Genomic DNA, 15,043 nt, shown 5'->3' with positions numbered 1-15,043 from the left:
TCAGATCACCTCGCAGGTGCCTAGCCTCCAGACACTGTAATCTGCAAAACTTGAGCCTTTCTTTGTAAGAGCAACCCTTTGTTCCATTCACTAATCTTGTTGCCCTTCTCTGTATTTGTTCCAACAGCTCTACACTCTTCTTAAAATGAGGCCTCGAGACCTGTATACAGTACTCAAGGTGTGGCCTGACCATTGCCTTATACAAGGGGATAATCACCTCCTTATCCCTGTTAGAAAAATTCCTGTATATCATTGACAAGACACTATGAGCTACTGTTGCAGACTGTCTGCACTGCTCAGAAAACTTCATATCTGCCTGCACAATTACCCCCAGGTCCTTTTCATTCTCTACCACTATCAGTGTAGTACCACAGAGTTGATACGTTACTCTGGGGTTACTGCTTCCCATCCATATGTAGTACTTTTGTGTAGTACCACAGAGTTGATATGTTACTCTGGGTTTACTGCTTCCCATATGTAGTACTTTTCATTTGTCAATGTTAAACTTCATTTGCCACCTCTCAGCCCATCTGCTCAACTTTTCTAGATCCTGTTGCAGCAGCGTACTGTCATTAGTGTCCTTAACAACCCTGCCAACCTTTGTATTGTCTGCAAACTTGGACATTAAGCCTGATATACCATCATAAATATCATTTATAAATACAGAAAACAACAATGGACCCAACACTGAATCCTGAGGGACTCCACTAATAACATTAGCCCACGAAGTCCATTGACTACTACTCTCTGTCTTCTCCCACTCAACCATCCCTTTATCCATAGCAGAAATTTGCCTCCAATGCCACACTGCACCAATTTGTGCAGCAGTAATGATTAGTAAGGGGAGGAACAGTCACTAATTTTAGTTTTGGTTGAAAAGGGATTAAAAATTGGAAGGATGCCTTAAACCACACAATTATAGCCTGATATTTTGTACTGAACATTCTGGATTGTTTAACTTTCCTTATATATCACAACCATAAATGGGCATTATATTGAAAAAATAAATGAAGCTGGGTGCATCCCTTTTACTATATCTTATTGTCATGTTCTGGATGTGGATGTTTTTTTTTTTTTTAATAATATGAATAAATTGTTTCTATAGTGGTAGTAATATATAACAAATGTAATAATTAGATTGTACAGTAACATTCTATGTTAATTCACATTAGCCAGATGTGTGTTGTTCTGGTTGATGTGAGTTACACATCATGGTATTCTGAATAGTAGTCTTAATTGTTATAGTTGTGGCCTCAAGTTTGTGATGTGAACTTGTGTAGTCAATTTGAAGCATTGATTTTTGTATTTTGTTTTATTTTGAGCTTAACCATAAGCATAATTTATAAATTATGAATTTATAATGAATTTGAAATGTTAACAAAATGAAGTGTGACCAAATGAAATGTTAATAAAATGTTTCATTATACTGAAATTTATAAATTATTCTTATGGTTAAGCTCAAATGTTACTCAAATGTTAAGCTCAAAAGTCTCCATTAAATGTTAGTTTTTCTAGAGTTGCAAACTACACACTAATATTAAATCCAGTACATTGGCTGTGTTTGTTGTGTATGGTTAAGTATGTAGTTAATGTAGTTAATCCTAACTACATTAGAAAACAGTTTTGGGCACATTCACAATTTTTCCCCCTTTTAATGTTTTGATTATGCAAGCATGATAGAAAGTGTATATTTTTTACAGAGTTGTGAAGCCTTTGCCATTCTGCTCTGTAACCTTTTCCTTGGGTTTGGGCTAGATGCCTATGTCTGTTTGGGTTCTGACAAGAGCAACTCTCCTATCTCTTGGGTCATGACTTTTGGAAAGGAAGAACAAGTTTATTTTTGGGACTGTTTAACATCAATAAGGTTAATAGAAAGATTATTTTAATTTCATATTTAAAAATGTAAGAGCAATGAAACTCAGTTTTTTCTACTTTAAGTACTCATGTTTAAAATATAAGATCGATATCATACCTTCATTGTAGGAAATCTTGACCCAACACTCACATAGATTAATGTAATATAAAGATTTTATATTATATTAATCAGATTAGTTTGATGTGAGCATCGGGTCAAGGTTTCCTACAATAAAGGTATGATATCGATCTTATATTTAATTTCATATTTATAAGCCAAGTTTACTATATCAACTATTAATTTAAATAATTAAAGCTTTTTTTATTTTAGGCATTAATCATAATATGGACCTTAGTTATCAAAATTTTCCTTTGTTGTTAACTAAAAGTTTTTTTTTTTTTTATTTTAAATATGTACTTTATTAAAATATTTAGCATATAAAAGCATATAGTCATTTGGCATTAAATTGTAGCTTCGTATAGAGAAAGTATTATTTAAATTAATAATTCCACAGCTTCTAGGACAAAATTCTTCTCATAAGGATTTGGTCTGTAATCATATTTACACCATCCTCATAGATTGTCAAGGTGGTTCTCTTAAAATATGTTTTCCATTGATGCTTACCGCTCTAATAATGACTTTTTTTTTTTTTTTTTTTTTTTAGTAAAAGCCACTCATTTAATAGAATAATCTCTATAGTGCCTGAGTGATATTATTCCTCTTACTTTTTATTTCTCTCTATCTTTAACTCTCTATTAATTTGCAGTAATTTTCTCTCTCCCTTTCCACCACCCTCTTGCCTGTTAATAAAATATTGGACTGGAAAATCAAAAAGGATTGATAATATTTGACTGGGAGCGATAGTTAAGCTTAAATGAGAGATAAACTGCATCATACATGTGAATCATTCTGATAATATTTACATATTTATAGTGCATAAAAGCTGTTAGATTGTTTTTTTTTTTTTTTTTGTGCAATTTGATCACTGAATTCTCATTTTTACATGGCATATTTGTATAAGTTTAATAATTATCTTATTTACATATTTTTCATATAGGTATGTTCACAGGAAAGATCCCAGTGCTGACTTATTTGCAAAATCTCAGCCAGAGCCTTTTAAAACAGTTGGATGCATTTTTAACCATGAATGCTTTTTTGCAAATTGCCAGGTAAATTTATTATATTAATGAGCACCAGTACAGTTTATTGAAGAAATATTAATGTTTTCAGTATCTTTTTAATATAACTTATAATATTACTTTATTGTATTTTACTAGTTCAATAAACATAGTTTTTGAAGAGATGAACTATCCTGATTTTGAATTCACTATGTAGGAATTTTGTGCAAAAATCTATTTTTATTAATTAAGGAGAATAATTAAGCAAGGTTCAGGAATTAGCAAAAGTGACACACACACACACACACACACACACACACACACACACACACACACACACACACACACACACACACACACACACACACACACACACACACACACACAAGGGTGTTTCAAAAGTGTGCAAATTTTTGGGTAGTGATCCCATACGCCCTGGTTTTCCGAGGACAGTTCCAGATTTATGGATTTTATGGATCTCTGTCCCGGTGTCCGGACAAAGTCAATCCGGGACGTCAAATGTCCCATTTTTTTTTTCAAAAAGAAATTGTTTCTTGAACATTTTCATCTGACACCTAGCAATATTGAGTCAAGCTCTACCATACAAGTATCTCAAAACAAAGTAGCCCATGCCTGCAGTTAACCATATAGTGGTGAACTGGAATGACCAGTACCAAGATATATCATCATTGTGCTATTTGGTTGCAAAGTACCTTTAATGATAGTTACAGTTAATCATTGTCTCAGTTTGCATTTTCCGCACTGCAGTGTTCATGTCAATTTCTCAGTGTTCTACTTTTAATATTTCATTATTTTTATATTTGAAATATATAAATAATTTTATATTTTGAATATAAAAATAATCCTTCTTTAAAATGCCGAAGACAAAATTCCTGTTTACTAACAGTTTAAAGGAGCAATTCCCATTTATAAAAGAAAGTACAGTCGGTCCTCGTATAACACGTGTTTACATTACACGAATTCGATCATACACGATTTATAAATAGGGGAACGTTATCTTATATAACACGAACCGAATTTGCTTATGCACGATTCGCCTTTGTGTTTACAAGAAATGGCAGTCGAACGCGGAATCACCCCAACTGAACGCAACACGATAGGAATGAAGAAGATTCTGAAAATGTATTTATGTGTTTTATATCAGTGAAGGGGAAACACATTTCACCATAATAACGTAAAAACTCACACAATTTCAGCTATCGATAATTTGCAATTGCAATTAGATCGAGTTTACGACCAATTTATAACAGATTCCACTAGCAGAAACGCAACTGGAAATTGTTTTATGGTAGTAACCCCCAGAAATGTGCTTTAGTAAAATGTGAGGTGTTAATAGTGTATCTCGGCCTTTACGGTGTTGTTTATTCAGTTGCTACACGCACGCAGCTTTGTTTATGTGTGTTAAGCGTGCCTCCTCGTTTTGTAATTGTGCTTTAAAAATGAGTAAAATACTTAAAAGGTGTGAAAAGGAAGCGTCCTGGCGAAGACACTGCAGATTCAGAGAGAGAGAAAAAAAAAAAAAAGCAATATCGATAAACAGAGGCGGACTGAGTCAAAAATTCTTACCCGGGAAAATTTATAGTGACCTCATACTACGGTTTATGGCCAAAATCACACCGGCCTCTGGCCGACCGGGATTTCCCGATAAGGCTTATGGCCAGTCCGCCTCTGTCGATAGAGAAAAAATATGAAATTGTGAAACGCTTTGAGCGAAATGAAAAACCATGTGATATTGCACGTGCTACAGACCTAAATGAGGCAACGCCGAGAATTACAAAGAATGCAGAGAAAATAAAAACAACTTTCATAGCGGGAACAACTCAAAGTGTAATTAAAATCCATTAGATTAAGACAAGAATTGGAAGAGATGGAACGGCTGTCTTTTCTATTTGTTTTTCGATTTTCTATCTGTTTGGATAGAAAATCAAACAAAAAACAAGTTTGCTTACGATAGAAGCAAAAGCATTAGCAATATTTTATTACGTAATAGTCCTAATAAAATACGTAAGCATTTTATTACGACTTATGTATTATAATTTATACTTACCTATTATAAAATACGTAAGTATGGTGTTGCAGTGAGTGATGGCCCGGTTGCGAGGTGTAGCTTCACAGTGAGATATGCAGGATGGTATATAGCAGTACAGACTAAAGAGTTTGGAAGGTCTATGGCCTCAACCTGCGAAGGATTCATTTGACACAATTAGTGAATCAGCATCGTTGTTATATATAGGTGAATCGGCAAAGAGTGAAAGTGGCATCGTTTTTATAACATAATATTGTGAATACCTTCACCTATCTCGTATTGTGAAGGTCTTCACAATGAGATATGATAAAAACGATGCCATTTTCACTTTTTCGTGATTCACTTGTGTATAACAAGGATGCTATTGCACTAATCACTACATTAGGTGAATCTCTTGTAGGTTGAGGCCCTTTCAAATTCTTTAGTCTATATATGTTCAACTTTATATGACAGATTGTTGCCTTGTCGTTCCCATTTTCCAAAGTTGCCAGACTTGGGCATCTTCAACTTTCTCTCTCTCATAGCTGATATTGCTATAAGAGCAATTGCACCCTCCTTCCATGATTCCCTAGGGTGCTCTTGTCTCCTCTTCACGTGGCATCCACTCATAAAATTTTAGGCCGTCTCTCGTCATTCATGTGTAGATGTCCAAACCATCTCAGCCTCCTATTTTCAATTTGTTCTATAATATCTTCATCTGTGTGCAAATGCCCTCTAATTTCTTTGTTCGTAACCCTCTCAAGCTTGGAAACTCTAGCACTTCGGCAAAGGTTTAGGGCCCTAAGCTTCTTTTTTGTCACTCTCTTTCAGTGTCCACACCTCACGTCCATAATGAAGTACCGATTCCACTGACAACTGTCTGATATGGTTTTTTTTTTTTTTTTTTTGTTCTAAGGGAGAACTGATGCCCCACAAGATAGTACTGAAGGCACAAAGAATCTTTTTACTTTGATGAATTCATATGCTAACTTCCTCTTTGCTCAGTCCTTCCTTAGTTATAATACAGCCAAGATACTTGAAGAAGTCAATAGGTTTTAGATGCATAGATTGTGTAACTTCCAATTTGTCTAGATGCTCCACTATGCTTAGGAATTCTGTTTTTGTGAAATTGATATTGAGACTCCCATTGATTATATGTAAGATGTAGTTTTCTTAATATGTATTCAAAATCATAAGCTTCTTGTACTATATCCTCAAAAAGGCCTATGAGGTTGGGAGAATAGTTCATATCACAAATTTAAATAAATACACCAACTGTTTTGATTAAAATAGTTTAATACTGTAAAAATATAAAATATAATAAAATGTACCAAGCGATACAGTGGATACTGTAAAATAATATTTACAAAACTGATTTACTATAAAATAAAATAAAATTTATTACGAAAATGTTAAAATACAATAAAATACGAAAATTAAAAAGCAATAAAACAATGATTGTAGCTTTCGGGGGCGTCTGCCTCCTTTCTCAACAACAATGCTACTTGGGCAACATCCTTTAGTATCAGGTTCACGGCACCCGTGGCTGACCAGGCACACATTCAGTATTACTTTCACATGCGCCAGAACCGGAAGTGGCTCGAGAATGTGGAAACGTGAAGCGCTCATCTCTTGCAAGGACTACAAGCTTCCAAGGTGGGGTGGAGACGAACACCCCTATCCCTATTCATGCTACTGTTTTCAGATGAGCCAATCCACAAACTCTCCAACCATTTACGGTCCCAGAACCTGTGCAGTTAACTTTGTGCAGTCCAGTACTTGATGTTTTGTAACTTCTATCTTCCCTTTGTCCACTGGTGGAGAGGTAATTATGTTCTGATACTGAGGTTGTCTTTTGTTAAGGAGGTTATTACAATGATTTTCCTATGTTGATATATCAATAAAGTTTTTATTCGATCAAGATTCATTTGTTTTCAGTGTTCTCAACCTCCACCAAGCTTCGATGATTGTATTCTGCCTAATTAGCTGTCAATTTCTTGGCATCTTTTATCGCATGCTGCATTCTTGGATTCAGCAATTTTCCGTTTAACTACTCTATTACACATTTTGTATTCTTCTCTATTTTCTCGATTTCTATTCATTAAGTTATAGGCTCTTTTCTTTTCCTTCACCAACCCAGCTACCTCTTTGTTCCATCAATACCATTGTTTATATTTGTTATCCATTTGGCCTAGTGCTTTGTTAGCTGCCTTGTGTATGGAAGTTTTAATGCTAACATAAAAGCATATTCACCTCTTCTATTTCTTTAATGTGAGACAGATGGTTCTGAAGTAAAGATCTCTGGGTAAAGATCGTTACTATTCTCATGAGATAGTAGTTCTAGTTTATAAGTTACCCTATAAACTTGAATGGTAGTATTAGTTCTCATTTGACACTTCTGGTATTTGAAAAATATATCTACAATCACCAGGTAATGATCCGAACCACATTGGCACCTCTCCTTACCCTGCTATCTTTTGTTGTCCTTTCTGACTGCTGGCAAAAAATTATATAGTGTATAACTGGCACCTCTCCTTACCCTGCTATCTTTTGTTGTCCTTTCTGACTGCTGGCAAAAAATTATATAGGGTATAATTGATTTCTGCTAGAGGGATGGTTGCTCCCATATAAATCTATGCATATATTTTTGTGTTGAAAGAAGGTGTTAAAAATTTACAATGGTACTGTTCGCAGAGATCGATAAGCCTCTCACCACTCTCATTCATAGTCCCCCCCCCCACCAAATCGTCATTCCTTTTCAATCCTACCTAGAATTTTTTTCAGCCTGGACTGTACTTGTTAACAGGAGAGATTGCTTCTACAGGGATGGGATACACTTAAATAGAAAGGGTGCAAGAATATTTGCTGATGCTATCGAGGCAGTGTTAGGTGGGTCGGAAAACTGCTAGCTTGGGGGGAGACAAAGATCAATAGATTGACAGTAGCCACTGGCAGAGGTGAAAGAGATTCTTGCACTGCTTCTATTAGAATGAGCAGAAGCCTGAAAAACAAGATGCATGGTATTTCAGAGACTGCTGGGAGCCACTGCGGTACAAGTAAACACATGGGTTGTGTTAGGGTAGCTAAGAATAGAAACAGGTGCAGGTATACTTGCGTGTACACCAATGCTAGGAGTTTAGTAAATAAATTTGATGAATTTGAGGTATTGCTCAAAACATCAAAGGCAGATATTGTTGGGATATCAGAGACGTGGTGTCACACAGATATAAGGGATGCAGAACTGCAATTTGGGGAGTACAACGTCTACAGAAAGGATAGACAGGATAGGAAGGGGGGAGGGGTTATGCTATTAGTTAAGAAACACATAAAAACCAAGGAAGTGAAGCCAGTCGATATCGCCGGACAGTGCAGTGTTGAGTCAGTTTGGTGTGACATAAGCATTGGGAGATCAAAATTGAGAGTAGGAGTGTGCTATAGGCCTAATTACTCTGATGAGTATAATAAGGAACTGTACAGGGAAATAGAGTGGGCCAGTAAATCATTGAGTCTTATAATGGGAGATTTTAATTTCCCAGATATTGACTGGAATTTGGGGGCTGGTTACTCACACACTAGCAGGGCTTTTGTGGATTTATTGGATGATTGTTTTCTACATCAGCATGTTCGGGAGGCAACTAGAGGGAGTAATACTCTTGATTTGATTATCAGCAGTGATTCTTCATGCATTAAGAATCTGCAGATAAATGAACCACTAGGTGGCAGTGATCACAGTGTGCTGAAGTGGGATTTACTCAGAGAGGTAACTACCATTAGGGGTAAAGGGAAGGGTTATTGCTTCCGTAAAGGCGACTATGATGGACTGAGACAGTATTTAGGTTCTGTACAGTGGGACCAACTGATGATGTTACCAACAGCAAATTCAAAATGAGAAGCATTCAAAGAACTTATCTTGGAAGCTACTAGGCTTTACATACCAACTAAGAAATATTGTTCAAGGTTTAGGCCAAAATGGATGTCAGATGAACTAATGAGGCATATGGCAGAGAAGAAAAATGCATGGGATACTTACAAATTAACACATGACACAGAAGCCTATGATAGATACAAGTTGATATGCAACCAAGTTACAAAGGAGGTTAGGCAGGCGAAGGCAGATTACGAGAAATCCTTGGCAAGGGATGCAAAGAAAAACAGCAAAGAGTTCTTTACTTATGTAAACTCTAGAAGGAAGGGGATGAATCAGATTGGTCCACTTGATATTGATGGGTCAACTGTTGATGATGATCCTGCTCAGGTAGCTAACAAACTAAATGAATATTTTGCATCAACATTCACACATGAGGAGCTATTCAGCAAGGGGAATGCCAGAGGTGTATTCAACTCTAGCAGTAAGCTACAGAATCTTGAAACAACTGGGAGTAAAGTGGAGGAGAAACTGTTGAAGATAAACACAAGAAAGGCACCCAGGGTGGATGGGATCTAGCCAGTTATATTAAAGGAGGCAGCAAAGGAAGTAAGCAAACCCTTAGCCATAATTATGAGAGCTTCCTTGGACTCAGGGGAGGTCCCCATAGACTGGAAATGTGCAAATGTGACCCCAATTCACAAAGGAGGATCAAAGGCTGACACAAGTAATTATAGACCTGTGAGCTTAACTTCTGTTCCAGGAAAATTAATGGAGGCACTTCTTAAAGAAGCACTGCAGGATCATTTAGACAAGACTTCAGTTATAGCTCAGACACAGCATGGTTTTGTTAAGGGGAAGTCTTGCCTGACCAACTTGATTGGATACTATGATGCAGTCACAAAAGAACTGGATGCAGGGAATAACTTTGATATTATATACTTGGATCTTAGAAAGGCTTTTGATACTGTTGCACATGGAAGACTGCTACACAAATTGGAGCAGTGTGACATTGGAGGCAAATTGCTGCTATGGATAAAGGGGTGGTTGAGGGGGAGAAGACAGAGAGTGGTAATCAGTGGACACTGCTCATCGTGGACTAATGTTATTAGTGGAGTCCCTCAGGGCTCAGTGTTGGGTCCATTATTGTTTTCTGTATTTATAAATGATATTGATGATGGTATATCAAGCCTAATGTCCAAGTTTGCAGATGATACAAAGGTTGGCAGGGTTGTCAAGGACACTACGCTGCTGCAACAGGATCTGGAAAGGTTGAGCAGATGGGCTGAGAGGTGGCAAATGAAGTTTAACATTGACAAATGTAAAGCACTACACATGGGAAACAGCAACCCCAGAGCAACGTATCAACTCTGTGGTACTACACTGACAGTGGTAGAGAATGAAAGGGACTTGGGGGTGGTTGTGCAGGCAGATATGAAGTTCTCTGAGCAGTGCAGACGGGCTGCAAGAGTAGCTCATGGAGTATTGTCAATGATATACAGGAATTTTTCCCAGCAGGGATAAGGAGGTGATTATTCCATTGTATAAGGCAATGGTCAGGCCACACCTAGAGTACTGTATACAGGTCTGGAGGCCTCATTTCAAGAAGGATGTAGAGCTGCTGGAACGAGTACAGAGAAGGGCAACAAGATTAGTGAATGGAACAAAGGGGTGCTCTTATGAAGAAAGGCTTAAGTTTTGCAAATTACAGTGTCTGGAGACTAGGCACCAGCGAGGTGATCTGATAGAGGTGTATAAAGCCTTGAATGGTTTAAGCATGCTCAATGCTGATGGGATTCTTCCTCTAGCTCAGAAAAATCACCTGAGAGGGCATAAATTCAAATTCAGGAAAGACAGATGTAGGATAGACGTGCGGAAATTTGCCTTTAGCCAGCGGGTGGTTGGTTGGTGGAACAGAATTCCATCCCTTGTGGTGGAGGTTGATAGCCTAAATAAGTTTAAGGCTCAGCTGGACAGGTATTTTGAATGAACAGAAGGGTGAAGTGGAAGTGGTTTTTTTTTTTTTTTTTTGGCTGATGCTGCATAAGCTTGCTTTCTTGCATCAAATGCCTCTACTAATGCTAATGCTAATGCTAATTATTTTATTTAATATAATAATTTTTTTACGAATAAAATATGTATTTTATTCGTAAAAAATACTTTTTAGTATTAAAAAATACTAAAAATACTTTATTATAATATAATAAATAATAAAAAATAAATATTTTTTATTATTTATTATATTATAATAAAAAAATATATTATTTTTTATTACGTATTTTAATCGTTATAAAATACGTAAGTATTTTATAACGATTAAAATGACCCGATTATTTATTGTGTTTGGTAATGTTTTGGTTCCAAATGTGTGTTCAATCTTGGGTGGTCGGCACCTAACCCCACTTTTCCCATAGGGCCTGTTGTTTATATTGCACGAGGGTTTCTAGGAACACAACTATCGTGCTATACGAGGACAGACTGTAGTGTTAATGATGATTCCTCAGAAGTGGAGTGTTCCTTGTGCTGTGCTGTGCTGTGTTTAGTGTAGTTATGGAGGAAAGGTAGATATATTTGATCATGTTAGCACAAAAAAACATAATAGTGTACAAATTGCAGTTGATGTATTACCTATAGACATTCAGGTGATTCTGTGGGAAGTTTTTCAGTATTTTCAGCATTTCACAGTCAGAGTAGAAAATTTGAAATCTTTTTGTGATTTTGTGGAAATCAAGTATAAAACTGTTCTAGGGCATAGCAAAACACGACGGTTGTAACTGGAACGAGCTCTAAATCATTTTACTGAACTTTATGATGAACTACAGAGTTATTTCTTGAGTCAAGTAAATGTCCAAATATTTTATATGAATTTTTTAACAACAGCAAATCTTTTGTATTTCTTCTATTTCTGAGAAATGAGATAAAAATATTTTCTGATGCTATTCAGTGAATTGAATGTGAAGAGGTGACAAGTTTTGATGTTAATAAAGAAATAGATTTCCTCATCACAAAGCTTATAATGCAACAAAATGAAATGTTCTTACACAGTGATGTGAAAACTGAACTTAAATAAGTCTTCATAAAGAAGGTGTGATGACTGAAGAATCATTCCAAAAAAATGCTGCAAATTTTTATAATACTACACTTCAGTACATTCAAGAATAGACCATTCGTTTGTTTAGTGTATTTGCAAAAATGGAATGGATTTCACTGAGGAAATCCTTTTGTTGGGAAAATTTCACAGAATGTGCCAAGGAAATAAAGATTATCATACCTAACCTCAGTATAAATGAAGAAAGTCTCTTTGATGACTATAGTAATGTCAAATTGTATTCAATGGAGAATAAAATGACTGAATGGAATAATGCTAATTGTAAGACTGCAGACAGTTGGAAAGAAGTATTTGCTCATTTTCAGAAGGAACAAATAAACTAAAAGAAAGTTACTTGTGGGTTTTTGTCTTACTCTAGCAGGATCAAATGCCTCAGTAGAATATATTTTCTCTTTGATTAATTCATTATGGACTGATGAGGAAAACTGCCTTGGACACAGTTAACTCAATTTTGATTATTAAAACCCATTAAAAGGATGTACCATGTTCAGAGTTTTTGATGTTACATCCAAAGACCTAAAGCTTTTAGAAAAAGTCCATTCTTTGAATAAATATGTCAGATGTGATGAAAGCGAGAACACAGATATTAACATGTCATCCATCAACCAGTCAGTCATAAGGAGGGAGAGAAGAAGTTGTACAAATTAGTGATTATAGAATATGGACTGCCACTGCAAAGGATGAGGAAGGGATTAATAAAAAACATGAGTGGTTGTCTGATTATCTGTTTTATTTTATATTTATATATTATTTATATATATATATATATTTATATTATTATTTATATTTAATATTCTCTTTGTTAATTTTTCATATGTGAATTGTCTCATTCCTTTTTAGGACAGTTATTTCATTATACAGTAGACTCTTGATTTTCTGGGATAGATGGTAAAAAACAAATCCTGGATACTCGATTTCCCAGTTAATCCAAAAATACAGAAGTCCTCGACATATGTAAGAGATACTTTCCAAGATTTCTTACTTCGTCGAGTTTTACGGGAATGACTAGTAACATATTGCTACTCTATTATTATTGACAAATCTGAATTCAGCATGATACTTGTTAATGTTTGACCATTTTCATACATTCTTATTAGTTTAATTTTCTGATCGAAATCGATTGCTTTCCTTTTGTTGGTAGATGTACTAGGACCGCTGTCACTTATTCTCCTAGTCGGCACCATGATAACAGTCAAAATTAAATTTTGTGAAAAGAACTTCACAGGGTTAAGGCGAAAACTCACTATTATCACCCCCGTGCGAGGTCACATTTTACTAAAGGACATTTCTGGAAGTCAACAAAAAACAATAAAAACAATTTGCACTTTCCGTTTTATTGGGCGTTTCTGTTAGCACAACTATTATAAACGGGTAGTAAACTCGATCTTATTGCATTTGTGATAATACCAATAGCTGGAATTCTGTGGGTTTTTACGTTATTATGGTGAAATGTGTGTGTCCCCTTCATGAAATCCTCCAATTTGCCTCCAGTGCCACTCTGCTCCAATTTGTGCAGCAGTCTTCCATGTGCAACAGTATCAAAAGCCTTTCTAGGATCCAAATATATAATATCAAAGTTATTCCCTGCACCAGTTCTTTTGTGACTGCATCATAGTATCCAATCAAATTGGTCAGGCAAGACTTTCCCTTAACAAAACCATGCTGTGTCCGAGCTATAACTGAAGTCTTGTCTAGATGATCCTGCAGTGCTTCTTTAACCAGTGCCTCCATTTATTTTCCTGGAACAGAAGTTAAACTCACAGGTCTTTGTTTTTCTTTGTTTTCAAGTCTTTGTTTAACTGAAAGTGCATCTCTTTTGCATTTACCCATCATTTTTGCAATTTCTATACAAAAAAAAAATATTTACTATAAAAAAATTTCAACATCCCTGACATAAATAACGAAACAAAATTTGTCTTTTTTACGGTGCAACAGAACACAACAATCGACGCAACGCACTAAAACAAACTAAACATATGGTCTCTCTTTTCTTTTTTTTAAACGGCAGGTGTGAAGACAGCGGGGGTTGCAAGATAATAGGCACATTAATCTTCTAATGATGACTTATAACGGCACTTCTTGTCACTTATTTACGACTTGTAAAATATCTGTTTATACCTATTCTAGTTATTACAGTCGGTCCTCGTATAACACGTGTTTGCATTACACGAATTCGATCATACACGATTTATAAATAGGGGAACGTTATCTTATATAACACGAAACCGAATTCGCTTATACACGATTCGCCTTTGTGTTTACAAGAAATGGCAGTCGAATGCGGAATCACCCCAACTGAACGACACGATAGGAATGAAGAAGATTCTGAAAATGTATTTATGTGTTTTATATCAGTGAAGGGGAAACACATTTCACCATAATAACGTAAAAACCAACACGATTCCAGCTATCGATATAATCGCAAATGCAATTAGATGGAGTTTACTACCAGTTTATAACAGATTCCACTAGCAGAAATGCAACTGGAAATTGTTTTTATTGTTTTATGGTAGTAACCCCCAGAAATGTGCTTTAGTAAAATGTGAGGTGTTAATAGTGTATCTCGGCCTTTACGGTGTTGTTTATTCAGTTGCTACACGCGCGCAGCTTTGTTTATGTGTATCAAGCGTGCCTCCTCGTTTTGTAATTGTGCTTTATTCCCTAAAAATTAGTAAAATACTTAAAAGGTATGAAAACGAAGCATCCTGGCTAAGACACTCCAGATTATTAAAGCAGAAAAATCTCGATTTCAAAGTTTTATTACTATTGGATAACGTGCCAGGCCATCTAAAAGGTTTAAGTCGTCTAAACGTTGAAGTAATGTTCCTGCAACCTAATACAACTTCTTTAATTCAGCCTTTAGATCAAGGTATTATATCTACCTTTAAAACTCATTATATCAGGAAATCGTTACAATGGATTTTGAAAAAATTGATTCTGAATCTGTTTAAGTGATGGAGGCGTTAAAACATTGTTCAATTGTAGACTGTATTGGAATCATAGCTTTATCACTCAAAGAAGTAAAACTGTCAACATTAAATGTGTGGCCATAGTCAGTTCATTCAGGAAA

General features: G+C 35.7%; 1 protein-coding gene across 1 annotated transcript in view; it reads left to right on the top strand.

The window, feature by feature from the left end:
• The window catches only part of LOC150078675 (centrosomal protein of 76 kDa-like), a 141,273-nt gene that overhangs the window by 78,011 nt on the left and 48,219 nt on the right, over positions 1-15,043 (top strand). The window contains exons 7-8 of the mRNA XM_090382236.1: positions 1,701-1,864; positions 2,913-3,024. Of these exons, the coding sequence (XP_090238362.1) occupies positions 1,701-1,864; positions 2,913-3,024 (276 nt within the window). The remainder of the gene's footprint in view (positions 1-1,700; positions 1,865-2,912; positions 3,025-15,043) is intronic.

The sequence above is a fragment of the Mastigoproctus giganteus genome, chromosome 10, assembly GCF_048544385.1.
Source record: "Mastigoproctus giganteus isolate SK-2022 chromosome 10, ASM4854438v1, whole genome shotgun sequence".
Taxonomy (NCBI): Eukaryota; Metazoa; Arthropoda; class Arachnida; order Uropygi; family Thelyphonidae; genus Mastigoproctus; species Mastigoproctus giganteus.
This window is presented reverse-complemented; position numbering and strand designations above follow the sequence as displayed.